At 44.6% G+C, this 16068-nt stretch overlaps 1 protein-coding gene across 1 annotated transcript; it reads left to right on the forward strand.

The window, feature by feature from the left end:
• Nucleotides 1-1016: 1016 nt before the first annotated feature.
• On the forward strand, nt 1017-7654 carry LOC114783547 (E3 ubiquitin-protein ligase MARCH9-like). The gene is made up of 4 exons (XM_028969038.1): nt 1017-1971; nt 4048-4203; nt 5914-6106; nt 6497-7654. The coding sequence occupies exons 1-4, from the start codon at nt 1627-1629 to the stop codon at nt 6829-6831; spliced, it is 1029 nt and encodes a 342-aa protein (XP_028824871.1). The 5' UTR covers nt 1017-1626; the 3' UTR covers nt 6832-7654.
• Nucleotides 7655-16068: the final 8414 nt, after the last annotated feature.

The following is a 16068-nucleotide window of genomic DNA, read 5'->3' on the forward strand; positions in this document are numbered from 1 at the left end:
ATGACCCCTCTCGGCCCGGCAGCAGATATGGTGGTGATTCCTCAGGGATGCACCATGTGCAACAATAGCCCGGCTAATTCGGTCCAGGCGCAGAGGCAAGCCAGTAAAGGTGAGGCTGTCCTGACTTTGGAACAATTCAATAATTAATGCGCTCGGCCGACCCACTTTCTGCACGCCGGGAATGTGCAGTAATAATAAATCAGCTCCACCGCAGCTGTTCCACGGCCCTGAACAGCCCTGAACAGCCCTGTAACAGTTCCACTGCAGGCTCTTCGTGAAGAGTTCCAGTCTTCCTGACCATTTTGGCCTCACGCCTCGTTCTTGCGTTTTGAATAAATGAACTTTACTCGTTTTTATTTGCACAAGATAATGAGCAGCTGGTGTGAGCGGACAGCGCTGCATGTCGTATAAGGTTTCAAATCTCGGTTAAGTGTCCTGCTCAGGGACACGATGGTAGTAAGTGGGGTTTGAACCCGGGTCTTCTGGTTCACAGTCAGTAGTTACAGAGACAGTCCCCCCCTGGAGACACTCAGGGTTAAGTGTCCTGCTCAGGGACATGATGGTAGTAAGTGGGGTTTGAACCTGGGTCTTCTGGTTCACAGTCAGTAGTTACAGGGACAGTCCCCCCCTGGAGACACTCAGGGTTAAGTGTCCTGCTCAGGGACACGATGGTAGTAAGTGGGGTTTGAACCCGGGTCTTCTGGTTCACAGTCAGTAGTTACAGGGACAGTCCCCCCCTGGAGACACTCAGGGTTAAGTGTCCTGCTCAGGGACACGATGGTAGTAAGTGGGGTTTGAACCCGAGTCTTCTGGTTCACAGGCGAGTGTGTTACCAGCTAGGCTACTACCACCCCTCATCCTGATCGATCCGGTCCTCGGTTAAGGTTGCATCGATGAGACACGGTCCTGAATGACTGGATCAGCCCCCGTTTGTACTGTGCAGCGCCAGAAATGCGCGCAGGCGCACTGGCGTCTCGGGTTTGGCGGGGTCGTTTCCACGTGGCACGGACGTCACGGAGGCGATCAGCACCTCGGAGAGCGACGCTGGTCAATACGCGCCAGGACTGCGAACGATCCCACCTGGAGACCCCACCTGGACCGGAACGGATGTGGATCCGTCACGACGAGCGTCTGACTGGAGCCTCGCAGCGTTCTCCTGTCCTCCGTCCTTCTTCCTTCTGTTTTTTTTTTTTTTTTTTACTCTCACAAAGCATCACGCACCGCCGAGCCCGGCCGCCATGGACCCGCGACGGAGATGAGAGATCCGTGGATTCCGCGGCGGCGGTGGAGGACGGTGGAGATGATGTGGTAGCCTCCTTTATCCTCCTCCTCCTCTTCCTCATCCAAAATCATCGTCCTCGATTTTCATCCTCTGATCCAGACCAGGAGCGCCAGGATCCCCACGCAGGGCCATGTCCGCGGAGCTGGGCCGTGGATCGGTGGAGGACTGCTGGCCCGCTGAGGGTGGAATCGTTCATCTGCATTGACTGAGACGCTCACACACACACACACACACACACACACACATGGCATCAGAAGGAAAACAAACACACCAGCATCACCAGCGCTCGTAATAATAATAATATTCCTAATAATCAATAATCATTCACTGTTCATTCGCCAAACATGTTCAAATACCGGATCCGCATGTTTTTCAACGAACTGAAGGTCCTGGTTTTCATGCGATCTGGTTCCCGCCAGCCCGACTCGGACATAGACCTCGACCTCCACCGACCCGCCGGCATGCGCGGCCTGGCCGTGGGCGGCTGCGGGTGGCCGCCCTTCGTGGGCTGCTCCTCGCGGGACGACGACGAGGACTACTACGGCAGCGACCCCCGGCCCCGGAGCCTGGCCTTCGAGGAGAAGGAGCCCAGGCCGCAGGCCGGCCTGGACGCCGTGTCCCTCAGCAGCAGCACCGGCAGCGGCATGCGCACGCCCCAGTGCCGGATCTGCTTCCAGGGGCCCGAGCAGGTATCTCCTCACCCTCCTTGTTTATCACGCCGCGTTAGAACCTTCTCACTCGTCTCCGACCCCCATGGCTGAGAGGCGAGCTGGAGTCCGACGCTGTTGGTGCAACCTTCTCGTGATGAGAATTCGCCCGACTGATCACATTAATTAACCATTTAAACTCGGCCAACAGAACTGTGGGGAAATTTCATTTACGTTTACGGCATTTACCAGACGTCCTGATCCAGAGCCACTTACAATCAGTAGTTACAGGGACAGTCCCCACCTGGGGTTTGAACCTGGGTCTTCTGGTTCATTGGTGAGTGTGTTACCCCACTAGGCTACAACCACCCTACTTTCAGTACCCCACCAGCCTTACAATCAGTAGTTACAGGGACAGTCCCCCTGGAAGACACTCAGGGTTAAGTGTCCTGCTCAGGGACACGATGGTAGTAAGTGGGGTTCGAACCTGGGTCTTCTGGTTCACAGGCGAGTGTGTTACACACAAGGCTACTAGCACATGAAATGACACAAAAACACTTTAAAGTCTCGCCACGTGCCTCATTAGAGCCGCTGATGGACTCTTAACCATTAAGCAGAGTATTGATCGATCAGAAAGGCCGTCATGTCTTAAAGGGCCAATTCCAGTGTCTGTTTAGCGCGGCGAGGAAGGATCTGGCAGACGGGCCAGAACCGCGCACTGCGTGTACTGGACGACCCCCATTACAGAACGGTGGACTTGAGGTAATTAGAGGTGCCGTGACGAACTTTACCGCTCTGGTGGCAGACGGGCCCGGGTTTAACTCAGCATTCAGTCGACGAAAGAAAATTTCTCTAATGTAAGTGCTGAATTCATACCTAAAACGTGCTTTAAAAGTAAAGAATTAATATTGGCTGAAGGTATGAATACATATTTTCAGATCATTATGTTTACAGTTTACGAACAGTTACGAACAGGGTGCTAGTGGCCTAGCAGGTAACACACTCGACTATGAACCAGAAGACCCAGGTTCAAACCCCACTTACTACCATCGTGTCCCTGAGCAGGACACTTAACCGAGTGTCTCCTGGCGGGGACAGTCCCTGTCACTACTGACTGTAAGGCGTTGTGGATATAAACGCTGTGCATGTAAATGTTACCCCCTGACATCAGTGTCGAGGCCACAAACCAAATATTTACCGACTTGCTCACTCAACAGGTTCTCAAACATGGTCATGGTCAACATTCGTAAGATTAGACCTTTTCCTTTCACAACAGACTACGCAGCTCCTCTTCCAGGCAGTGGTCATCTCTAAACATAAAACCCCTCCAGATGGTCCAAAATATGGCAGCCCGCCTCATCTTCAACCAGCCAAAACGCACCCATATTACGCCTCTTCTCACCTCTCTCCACCGGCTCCCGGTAGCTGCTCGCATCCAGTTTAAATTCTTCATGCTGCCTACAGGAAAGTAAATGGAAGTTCAACCTCTTACACCAACACACTACTAGCCAGCTACACTCCTGCACGTCCTCTCAGATCTGCACACGATACGAGACGGAAATTCCCTCTTCACGCGGTCTCCGATCCCAATCGACTCTGTTCTCCTTCGTTGTCCCTGGCTGGTGGGACAACTTGTCCTGCTCCATTCGACTAGCCGAGACCACCACCACCTTTAAGAAGCAGCTGAAAACCCACTCATTTAAAAAGTATTTCAGACGAATCTAACACTTACACACACACGTGCACACACACAAAATAAAATAAAAAATTTGTCTAGTTACGACATGTTCGGCCTTATCAGTTTTGTAACTCAAAATCTATAGAAACCGAATGAGAATTGCTGGAGTTGTCCTCTTGTAAGTCACTTTGGATAAAAGTGTCTGCCAAGTAAAGTAAAGTAAAGTAAAGTAAAGTAAAGTAAAGTAAAGTAAAGTAAATCTTAACTGTTGAGTGCAGATCTCACAACGCTGGCCCTATAAAATTATGCAGGTATTGCATCTCTGTACACGTTCCGTTAATTTAAAAACGCTGCAAAGAACGCATGATACGGACCACGACTGTACGTACATGCGTACGTAGTTAACAGCAAGTGTATTTCTGCCTTTGTCCGTCCTGCAGGGGGAGCTGCTGAGTCCGTGTCGCTGCGCCGGCTCCGTACGCTGCACCCACCAGCCCTGCCTGATCCGCTGGATCAGTGAGCGCGGATCCTGGAGCTGCGAGCTCTGCTACTTCAAGTACCAGGTTCTGGCCATCAGCACCAAGAACCCACTGCAGGTACGAATTTCAGACGAATCTGTGCTTTTCCGTCTGTCAGATGGAAACTGTGATGGAAACGGTACGTACACTGTACACTGTAAATAAATAAAAAGTCCTCTCAACAACTACATTAGTGCAAAGTGGCCTAGCATCTAAGGAAGTGGCCCCGTAATCAGAAGGTCGCCGGTTCGAATCCCGATCCACCAAGGTGCCACTGAGCAAAGCACCGTCCCCACACACTGCTCCCCGGGCGCCTGTCATGGCTGCCCACTGCTCACCAAGGGTGATGGTTCAATGCAGAGGACAAATTTCGTTGTGTCACAGTGTGCTGTGCTGCAGTGACACTCACTTCAGAGTAGAAGTTGAGAAAACATAAAAATGCTTTGCAAATTTTTTAAGTTTTAAAGTCTTTATTTCAAAAGAATGAGTTTATTGTCTGACCTTTATTAAAATTTCTAGAATATTAACGCAGGACATGAACTTGTGAAAGTCTTTGTCCACCAGGCCCTTCAACGTTGACAATTGGGTGATAATTGACCTTAACTATTGTGTTTCAGGCTGGATGGAAGCTCTATTGATTTAGTCATCCTTCGGGTGATCGATTAGAACGGCAGTGTGGGCTGGAGACAGCAGCTTCAGTCCTGCAAAGAAAGACACACCATAAGAACCCCATAATTATTACGCCCGATCGTAACTTTGACCCGCGCTCATTTTTACCCCGCTGTGCTGATCGATGTTGAAGTGGCGTGTATTGTGTGGTTTGTGGGCCGGAGAGTTCTTTTACTCCCCGTTCACACAGTCTGAAAGGCTGCCGGACTGATTGGGTGGAAGCAGAGTTTTCGGGGCGAATCGCCAGCAAACCCATTATCTGGCAGCACCGCCCGACTGCGGTTAACATCTTGTACAGAAGCAGTGTAGAGTTTTTACCGGGAAAAACATTTTAATTTATTCAAACGCTCAGGAATGTGACTTTGTGAGATGATTTAACATTAATACGAGTTCCCCGAGAGGCTAGAACTAGGGGGCAGTGGTGGCCTGGCGGTTAAGGAAGTGGCCCCGTAATCAGAAGGTTGCCGGTTCGAATCCCGATCCGTGCCACTAAGCAAAGCATCCCCACACACTGCTCCCCGGGCGCCAGTCATGGTGGCCACTGCTCACTCAGGGTGATGGTTAAATGCAGAGGACAAATTTCACTGTGTGCTGTGCTGCTGTGTATCACATCTGACAATCACTTTTTTTTTTTTTAGAAATGGCGATAGTGGTGACAGTGCGCAGCCATGACAGGGGCCCGGGGAGCAGTGTGGGGGGACGGGACCTTCATCAGGGGGACCTCAGTGGCACCTTGGCGATTACGGGTCCCCTTCCGTATCTGCTAGGCCACCTGATATGATGAAACAGTCAGACCGATGATCACTGCTAACCTCAATAAATCGTCCTTCATATTCGTTACAACATTTTATTTTTTTAACCGAATTAGTGTACAAAATCTTCAAATCGAGTTATTACACTAAATTATTTTATGTTTATTGGATGAATTTGCAAGAACATTACTTGATTAAGCCCAGTTGTGTGTTGTCACTCCGTTGGCGTGATGCATACGTGTGTGTGCAGCACTCACGACGTAGTTGTGTTAACGCCGTTCATTTATTTTAATATGTGAAGTGATGTAAAAAGTAGAAGGACTCAGATGGTTGGTGGACTCTCAGCCTCTTCTTCATCATCCCACAGTGGCAGGCCATTTCTCTCACGGTGATCGAGAAGGTTCAGATAGCTGCCATCATCCTGGGCTCCCTGTTCCTCATCGCCAGTATCTCCTGGCTCATCTGGTCCTCCCTCAGCCCCTCGGCCAAGTGGCAGCGGCAGGACCTGCTCTTCCAGATCTGCTATGGCATGTACGGCTTCATGGACATCGTGTGCATAGGTGAGGGCCTGACGGAATACGCCGGAATACGCCGGAATATGCCGGAATATGCCGGAATCAGGAAACAATGGCCGATGAAGACGTTCCTGCAGATGAATCCTATTGCTGTGATAAAAACAGCTGACCAAGGGAACATGCAAAATGTCGATATTATTACTGTGAAACATTCAGAGAAGATAGCTGCACATTATGTAATAAATTTACCAGACGCCCTCACAGTCAGTAGTTACAGGGACAGTCCCCCCCTGGAGACACTCAGGGTTAAGTGTCCTGCTCAGGGACACGATGGTAGTAAGTGGGGTTTGGACCTGGGTCTTCTGGCTCATAGGCGAGTGTGTTTATATGTGAGACCCTGCACCCCCGCAGCAAATAATCCATATTTCTCCACAGGCCTCATAATCCACGAGGGCTCGTCGGTGTACCGGATCTTCAAGCGCTGGCAGGCGGTCAACCAGCAGTGGAAAGTGTTGAACTACGAGAAGGCGAAGGACTTGGGCGACCCGCTGAGCTCCAGCAGCAAGGCCGGGGGCCGGGCCGGACGCGGCAGTGCCCACGGCTTGTCCGGCGTTGGCCGGGCCAGGCGGCGGCGCCAGAGGTTAAGGACTATCCTCAACCACCACTGCGGCTACACCATCCTGCACATCCTCAGCCAGCTGCGGCCCAGCGGCGCGCGGCTGGGGGGCGGCGCCAACCGGGAGGTGGTCATGAGGGTCACCACCGTATGAAAGGGGACAGGAGGTGATGCGGCAGCAGGGGACACCGAGCCGTCCCGCTCCTCCCGCCACCCGTGGGAATGTCACTTCAGAACTGCTGTTAAAAGTGCCTGGAGCAGCAGCAGAGGACAGTGTGACGAGCGTTCACACACGCACACAGATCTTCTCTTTTACACACACACACACACACACACACACACACACACACACGTCAGTGTTATTCTCATGAGAAAAAAAAAAAGAAACAATTTCTGAAAAATGCTTTAAAGTGCGTTTATCACTGCAACATGGCCGATCCACAGGACTTGACTGCGTTCTGTTTTACTCCTCCTTTTTTAAATGCAGTTTCTACTACGTTCATTTTGTAAGGAAAGAGGTCTCGGAAGCCCGTACGTCCCACGTTGTCGCGGTCCACTCATTCGGCCCCCGGGAACCTGAATGATGTTTACTGCTGCTGACACAGCGATCCATTGTTACATGCACAAAGAAGAAGAAAAAAAAAAACCCCAGAGATTATGTAGAGATGTGCACGAGGGCAGGAGTGGGTGCAATAAAAACCACCAGGAAGATTTCCGCTGTGTTCTCTGCAATAAAGACGTCTGTGCATTTTACAGTGAACTTTGCATGAGGGTATCGTTGAAATGCCTCCACCACTCATTGTCATGGCAGGTCTGTTCTCCGAATGGTGCTCGTTTGAATAAATACTACTGTGCATTCTGCATTCTGTGCTTGTGGGACGCTTGGTGTGAAACCAGCAACCAGTTAACACGTTTTTTAAGACTTCTTTGAGACATTTGATTGAAGTATTGATTACTGATGATTCTGACTAAAGAACACCAACACAAAAATAAAATCAGAAAATGATTTGGTACCATCTAGTGATTAGTAAAATTATACTTAAAAACATACATCCCTACAGTTCTCATTCTCATTTGTTCATAGAAAATAAAAAAAAATAAAAAACTAAACATGAAAAATCTCTGGGATCGAATACATCAACAGAGTCGCCATCATGGAACGGGGTAGCGCATCTGTCAGGGCCAAGGTGGAATACAGAATTGTCCATGTTCACTGACATGAAAATGTGACTTTGTGAGAGGATTTATTTATCCCGAGGGAAATTCTTTTGTCAACAACATGCTCAATGCAGAAGGAGAAACAAGAGGAATAAATAATGTTTACAAAAAAAATGTAATGTTAATACGAGTTCCCAGAGCCTGTCTGAGGTCCCACAGTGGCTAGTGTAAGATTGGGCGTCGCAGGACCATGCTTTTGTCTTGCATAGCAGCTGTCTACAAGAAGAAATGTGACGTTCCTGTGCAAATTGTTGTGCATGAAGTAATTTGTAAAAACAACCGTGGTGTGGTATGAGAGAAGAGAGTGTAGAAAACTCCTTCTCCCTCCAAACCAAAGCACTTTATTCAACCACTCCAACTTGATGTTACCTGGCAGAAAGAGGCATGGCACAATAGAGGTTAAAAATGAACAGTTTCTAATTTATTAACGCCGGTAAATAATTATTGTAGTTACATGTGAATATTGAATGTAAAAAAGGTACCAAGGTTACAGAGAAAACAAAAATGAGAAGAAAGAGTAAAGGGGAGAAAGAGAAAGAGGCAGAGTCATGGGAAATAATGAGATGATAGAGCAGGCTCGAAAACCAGAAGATCCGGTTTCGATGGAAAGACAGCTGGGAAAGAAAAGAAAAGAAAAAGAGTCCCCTCCCCACATGTGAGCAGACCATTATACCCCTGGCCTACAGGAAGTTGTCATTGGCCTACAGGAAGTTGTCACAGACCAATCAGAACCTGTTGTTTCTGATGTCACGCCCCCCGGTGCCTCCCATCTGGGGAAGACAAAGAGAGTGGGCGGTCCTGACGACCGACACTTCACACGTTGCCGTCCGACAAAAGGCATGAAAAACAGGTGCTGAATCTTCATGCACAACAATTTGCACAGGAATGTCACATTTCTTCTTATAGACAGCTGCTATGCAAGACAAAAGCATGGTCCTGCGACGCCCAATCTTACACTAGAAATGGCGATAAAGAGTGCTTTGGTCAGACCTGGAATTTGTCCCCTTATGACATCATAAGGGGAAAGGTTACATCCTGTTTCTCATGCTTTCGCGAATGCTCGCTCAACTTCTATAGGCCGCTCTCCTCCTCGTCCCACCTCTCTCCTCCTCATTAGCATTTAAAGCTATAGACACTGAAATGGCACTCTGGGAAATCTCATTGTGGGACTGGATAAAAGTTGCTGTAATTCTGCACCACGGCTGAATTTCGGAAAGAGACTTCAGGTACAGAATCATCATGATAGTCTTTAAAGAACCATAAACCAGCAAAATTGTGAAGCAACTTTTATTGTCTTGGTTCATTTCAAATGTCAGACATATATTTATGACTGAGCCACAAATAAATTGATTGAGAAGCGTTTTTTTTTCATCTGCATATCTTCTACTACTTGCAGAACAATGCAAATACCAACACCTCAAAAAGGTCTGCGATGTTCGCTGAAGGACCCTGGCAATCTTCATGATAAGCCCTGTAGCCACTTATACATTTTTATTTACGCTTTTATCCAAAGCAACAGGCATTTGTATGGATTTGTACACAAGAAAAGACTCAATGATGAAAGATGAACATCCATTTACTTGCTTGTTTGGAAGAAACAACTATAGATAGGACGGGTCCATACACAGAGGCATCTGGACTTACTTTACTTTACTTGGCAGACGCTTTTATCCAAAGCTACTTCTCATTCGGTTTCTATAGATTTTGAGTTTACAAAACTAAGAGCCCTGATAAGGCCGAACATGTCAGAAAGAGAACATGCAGGGAATTGTTAAGTGCTGGACGAAGAAATGTATTTATTTATTTTTTGCGAGTGTGTGCGTGCGTGTGTGAGTGTTATATTCGTCTGAAATACTTTTTGAACAAGTGGGTTTTCAGCTGCTTCTTAAAGGTGGTGGTAGTCACGGCTAGTCGAATGGAGCAGGACAACTTGTTCCTTCCATTGACTTTCCTGTAGCCAGCATGAAGTATTTAAACTCGATGCGAGCAGCTACCGGGAGCCGGTGGAGAGAGGTGAGAAGAGGCGGGATGTGGGTGTATTTTGGCTGATTGAAGATGAGGCGGGCTGCCACATTTTGGACCATCTGGAGGGGTTTTATGGTGACTGCAGAAGCTCCAGCCAGGAGAGAGTTACAATAGTCCAGTTTAGAGATGACCGTTGCCTGGACGAGCAGCTGCGTTGTGAGAGAAAAGGCCGAATCTTGCGAATGTTGTAGAGCGTCAACCTGCAGGATCTGGAGATCGCAGCAACGTGATGGTTCAGACTCAGTTTGTCGTCAATCCAAACTCCAAGGCTTTTTGCAGATGTTACGTCCCCGGTCTAGGGTCAGGGACATAACAAATGGGACATAGGAGCAGAAACTCCAAAACGACGCGACAACACTTATGGCTAATTGTTTATTACAAACAAGGACATTGAAAGAACAAGACACACAGAAAACTGGTCTAAGGTAGTCTTGTCTTCTGGTCACAATCCTTCACTTCACACCAACACTCTTTTCACTTCACCAAATGTCAGACATATATTTATGACTAAGCCACATATAAATTGATTGAGAAGTGTTTGTGTTTGTTTTTTTTTTTTTTCCCGCCAACAACATTCTCCTCACACCACATCCTCCTCTTGTCCCAAAGCAGCCGCCATTTTACATCCCTATTACAGCCCACCAATCATGGCAGGAAGGGGGAGGAGTCCAATCATGGGCTGATGAGGAGCCTCCCTGCAACATTACAGAGAGAGAGACAGAAAGAGAGAGAGACATATACAAACAGAACACACCCATAGTCTGCCACGGGACGTCACACAGATGCCGTGGGTGTTAACAGTAGCGAGCCAATTTGAATTGAGAGGTTTTGCTGAGGCGAGTTGTTGCCCGGAAAGATCAGAATCTCAGTTTTGGATAGGTTCAGTTGGAGGTGTCGCTCAGACATCCATGCCGATATGTCTGAGAGACAGGCCGAGATTTTTGTCGCAAAAGTGGCATCTTCTGGTGGGAAAGACAAATAGAGCTGGGTGTCATCAGCGTAAGAGTGATAAGAGAAGCCATGTGATATGGTGATGTGACCAAGTAAGCGAGTGTATATTGACAGTAGAAGGGGGCAGGCGTCAAAAGTTGCAGTTCCCACACTGACCAGCAGGCGTCAGAAGTTGCAGTTCCCACACTGACCAGCAGGCGTCAGAACTTGCAGTTCCCACACTGACCAGCAGGCGTCAGAACCTGCAGTTCCCACACTGACCAGCAGGTGTCAGATTCTGCAGTTCCCACACTGACCAGCAGGTGTCAGATTCTGCAGTTTGCTACTTTAGAAACGATATCCTGGTTTAAATCCTGATTTGACTATTTACATGATTTTGCTGATTTTAGTCCCCGAACTCAAGACTGGGTGGTAATACACTCACCTATGAACCAGAAGACCCAGGTTCAAATCCCACTTTCTCCCATTGTGTCCATGAGCAAGACACTCAAACCGGTCATTTTTTTTTTGTTTATTTAACTACTTTTTAATTGCAAAGAACACTGATTTCAATACAGAACACTTTATTTGGCTTTATTAAGTAACTCAGCTCATTCAAGTTTACTTTACTAAAGATGGAATAGAATATTTGACCATATTAAAGAATCAGATCACATAAAAACAAACAATATTTACCAATATTTTTTATTATAAAACTAATGTGAACGGTCTGGTGTGTTTTCATCCATGTCAACAGGGTGCATTACAGAAAGAAGGTGTGGTTCTTCGATCAATTCTGCTGGGAAACCTTGTGATTCCTTTAGTAAAAAATCTTACTTAATTTCTTACTTAATCGAACTTTCTCTGATGGCGCCTTTTCTCTCTGAGGTTTGGGCGAGTTTGAATCACACTTATTTCCTTTAGTAAAAAATATTTTCATTTTCTCACTTATTTGAGACTTAAGTGATGCCGCCTTTCCACTTATAACTCTGGTCTGGTCTGGTCTGGTCGAGTTTGAATCACAATTTTTATTTGTAATAAAAATTGTTTCACGTTCTCTGTCATGTTCCTCTGCCATTTTCATTTTGACTGCATCTATGCGCGTCATCATCTCTACATGACGATTGTTTCGTATTTGATGTTTTTTGACCGCCTCTTCTTGCACGATGGTTTCTATGCTCAGGACCTCAGGATTGTTGTGTTTATCCAATGTATTCATGTTTTCATGCACACAAGAGCAACCTCTTTTCATCACTTTCAGCTGGAAGGGCTGCATTCCTTCTCCTTGTTGAATGCATTCAAGTTTTTTCCTTATTTTCCGCTCAAATTCTGTGGTTAAGTATGTTTCCCACACTAGTCGTTCCTCCAGTGCCGTAATTATCTTTTTGGACTGTATCTGTTCTGTTTGTATTTCAGATAGCTTCTGAGCATGTTGTTGCTTTTCATCACTTAATTTTCTGATCAGGAACTCTGCCCTTATACTTCTGATTGCTACAAAAATTAAAATCAAATAGGTAATCAAGTTGTACAGGTCAATACCTGCAAATATATCAATATTTTCCATTTTCAACTGATTCAAACCGCTCATTGTTCTTCTGGTTTATATATATTACTGTTTAATTCCTGTTTACTTAATCAAAGAACTCAACATTTCTATAATTTGACCATATTAAAGAACTCAGATCACTCAAAGAAAGACTATTTTATCATGATTCTATATTATAAACCTCATGTGAATGGCCTGAATGGCCAGTCGTGGCCTGACTGTGTGTCAAGGCGTGACTTGTATTGTTTTGTTTTATTAAAAATCACTTCGTTCCAATGGTTGTGACGTTCCTGACCTAGACCAGGACGTAACAATGTTTGTCACACAAAATGTTTCTGATCATCAAACACATTTAACTATTAGTCAAAGATAACACAAGTAAACACAAAATGCAGTTTTTAAATGATGGTTTTTATTATTTAGAGAGAAAAAAAAAATCCAAACCTACATGGCCCTGTGTGAAAAAGTAATTGCCCTCTGAACCTAATAAGCTGCAGCACCCAAGATCGCTTCAGCTTCAGTTGACTAACAGATGGCCGGACAGTCTCCTTCAGGATTTTTTGGTAGACAGCAGAATTCATCGTTCCATCAGCAAGCCTTCCAGGTCCTGAAGCAGCAAAACAACCCCAGACCATCACACTACCACCACCATATTTTACTGTTGGTATAATGTTCTTTTTCTGAAATGCTGTGTTACTTTTATGCCAGATGTAACGGGACACGCACCTTCCAAAAAGTTCAACTTTTGTCTCGTTGGTCCACAAGGTATTTTCCCAAAATCATTGAGATCATTGGCAATCGTTGATATGTTTTTTAGCAAAATTGAGATGAGCCTTAGGAGAATGTCTGTCCATCTGTTAGTCAACTGAAGCTGAAGCGATGGCTTTATAACCTTTACCAGACTGATAGATCTCAATTTCTTTTGTTCTCATTTGTTCCTGAATCTCTTTGGATCTTGGCATGATGTCTAGCTTTTGAGGTGCTTTTGGTCTACTTCTCTGTGTCAGGTAGCTCCTATTTAAGTGATTTCTTGATTGAAACAGGCGTGGCAGTAATCAGGCCTGGGGGTGACTTCAGAAGTTGAACTCAGGTGTGATAAACCACAGTTAAGTTATTTTTTCACAAGGGGGTCAATCACTTTTTCACACAGGGCCATGTAACATGATTTGGAGTTTTTTTTCTCCCTTAATAACGTAAACCTTCACTTAAAAACTGCATTTTGTGTTCAATTATGTTATCTTTGACTAATAGTTAACAGTTTTTGATGAGCAGAACATTTAAGTGTGACAAACATGCAAAAGAATAAGAAATCAGGAAGCGGGCAAATAGTTTTTCACACCACTGTACATGGTAAATAAAACTTGGAAAATCAATTCAATTGACTTTCTTTATTGCAGCTCCCCAGACGGGGAAAATTCCCACCACAAGTGTTCACACTTTTTTTCCAGGTCTTTCCTTCTTTCCAGCTTCTGCACTTCAGATTACCAGAATACCTTATGTGGCTTTATTAAAGAACTCAGATCATTCCCGTTAAGTTTATTAAAGAACTCAACATTTAGATGATTTGACTCGGGTCAATCAAAGAAAGACCATTTTGTCATGATTCTATATTATAAACCTCATGTGAACGGCCTGATGTGTTTTCACCATGTCAACAAAGTGCATTACAGCGAGAAGGTGTGGTTCTTCGGTCAATTCTACTGAGAGACCTTTTGATTTCTTGTAGTAAAAAATCTTTTCATTTTCTTACCAAATCGAATCTTTTCTGATTCACTCTCAAGATTTTCTATTCACTCTAAGATTCTGAAGAGTTTGAATCGCACTTCTTTCTTTTAAAAAAAAAAAACCTTTTAATTTTCTTATTTAATCGAATCTCCTCTGAAGCCATTTCAATCTGAGGTTTGAGCCAGTTTGAATCACACTTTTCTTTTTCAGTAAAAAATCTTTTTTAATTTCACACCAAATTGAATCTCCTCTTTTGGCGCCTGGTCGAATTTGAATCACAATTTTATTTTATTTTATTTTACAGTTTCCCTTTTCTCTGCCATTTTCATTTTGACTGCATCTATGCGCGTCATCATCTCTACATGACGTTTGTTTCGTATTTTATGGTTTTTTACCTCCTCTTCTAGCACGATGGTTTCTATGCTCTTTCTGAGTTTTTCGTTTTTCAGCTCTGACATCAGGATTGTCGTGTTTATACAATGTATTCATGTTTTCCTGCACACTCTCACTCTTTTCCTCACGTTCAGCTTGAAGGGCTGCATTCCTGCTGATTGCTTGTTGAATGTATTTAAAATCTCTCCTTATTTACCAACTTCAATGCTGTGTCCTATAGTTTCTCCCATGCTAGTCGTACCTTAATTTTCGTAATATTCTTTTTGGCCTGTATCTGTTCCATTTGTATTTTATATAGCTTCTCAGCATATCGATTTTCATCACTTAATTTTCTGATCAGGAACTCTGCCCTTATATGTGTGATTGCTACACAAATGACAATCAAATAGGTAATGAAGTTGTACAGGTATTGACCTGCAAATATATCAATATTTTTCATTCTCATCGGATTGATTTTTTTAAAATTTATTCAAACCACTCATTGTTTTTGGTTTATATAACTACTCCTTAATTGCAAAGAACACTTATTTCAACACAGAATACTTTATTTGGCCTTATTAAAGAGCCCAGATCCGTTCTGCTTATTTTACTAAAGAATGATTAGATGATTTGACCATATTAAAGAACTCAGATCACTTAAAGAAATACTGTTTTATCATGATTCTTTATTAGAAGCTTCAAATACTGTAAATGGACTCGCCCAGAAAGAATATGTGACTCCTGGGTCAGTTCCGCTGACAAACGTTTCGATTCCGTTAGTAAAAATTCTTTTCATTTTCTTACGTAATGGAATCTTCTCTGATGGCACCTTTTCCAGCTGAGCTTTGGGCAAGTTGGAATCACATTTTGTATCAAAAATTGTTTCACGTTCTTTGTTCCGTTCCTCTGCCGTTTTCATTATCACTGTATCTTTGCACTTTATCATCTCTATATGACGTTTGGTTCTGAGATTTTCGTTTTTCAGCTCGGACTCCAGGACTTGGTCGTGTCTTTTCAATGCATTCATAGTTTCTTGTGCATTCTTTCATAATCTTTGGTTTATATAAATACTGTTTAAATGCAAAGAACACTGACTGTGTGGTTCTTCGATCAATTCTGCTGGGAATCCTTTTGATTCCTTTATTAAAAAAAAATAAATCATTTTCGAATATACACAAATCTTCTCTGTTGGCACCTTTTCACTGTGAGATTTGGGAGAGTTTGAATCACACTTATCTATCTCCTTTAGTAAAAAACCTTTTCATTTTCTTACTAAATTGAATCTTCTCTGATGGCGCCTTTTCACTCTGAGGTTTGGGCGAGTTTGAGTAACAATTTTTATTTGTAATAAAAATTGTTTCACGTTCTCTGTCATGTTTCTCTGCCATTTTCATTTTGACTGCATCTATGCGCGTCATCATCTCTCCATGACGATTGTTTCGTATTTGATGTTTTTTTTACCGCCTCTTCTTGCACGATGGTTTCTATGCTCAGGACCTCAGGATTGTTGTGCTTATCCAATGTATTCATGTTTTCATGCACACAAGAGCGACCTCTTTTCCTCATGTTGTTCAG

This window comes from Denticeps clupeoides, unplaced genomic scaffold, assembly GCF_900700375.1.
Source record: "Denticeps clupeoides unplaced genomic scaffold, fDenClu1.1, whole genome shotgun sequence".
Classification (NCBI taxonomy): Eukaryota; Metazoa; Chordata; class Actinopteri; order Clupeiformes; family Denticipitidae; genus Denticeps; species Denticeps clupeoides.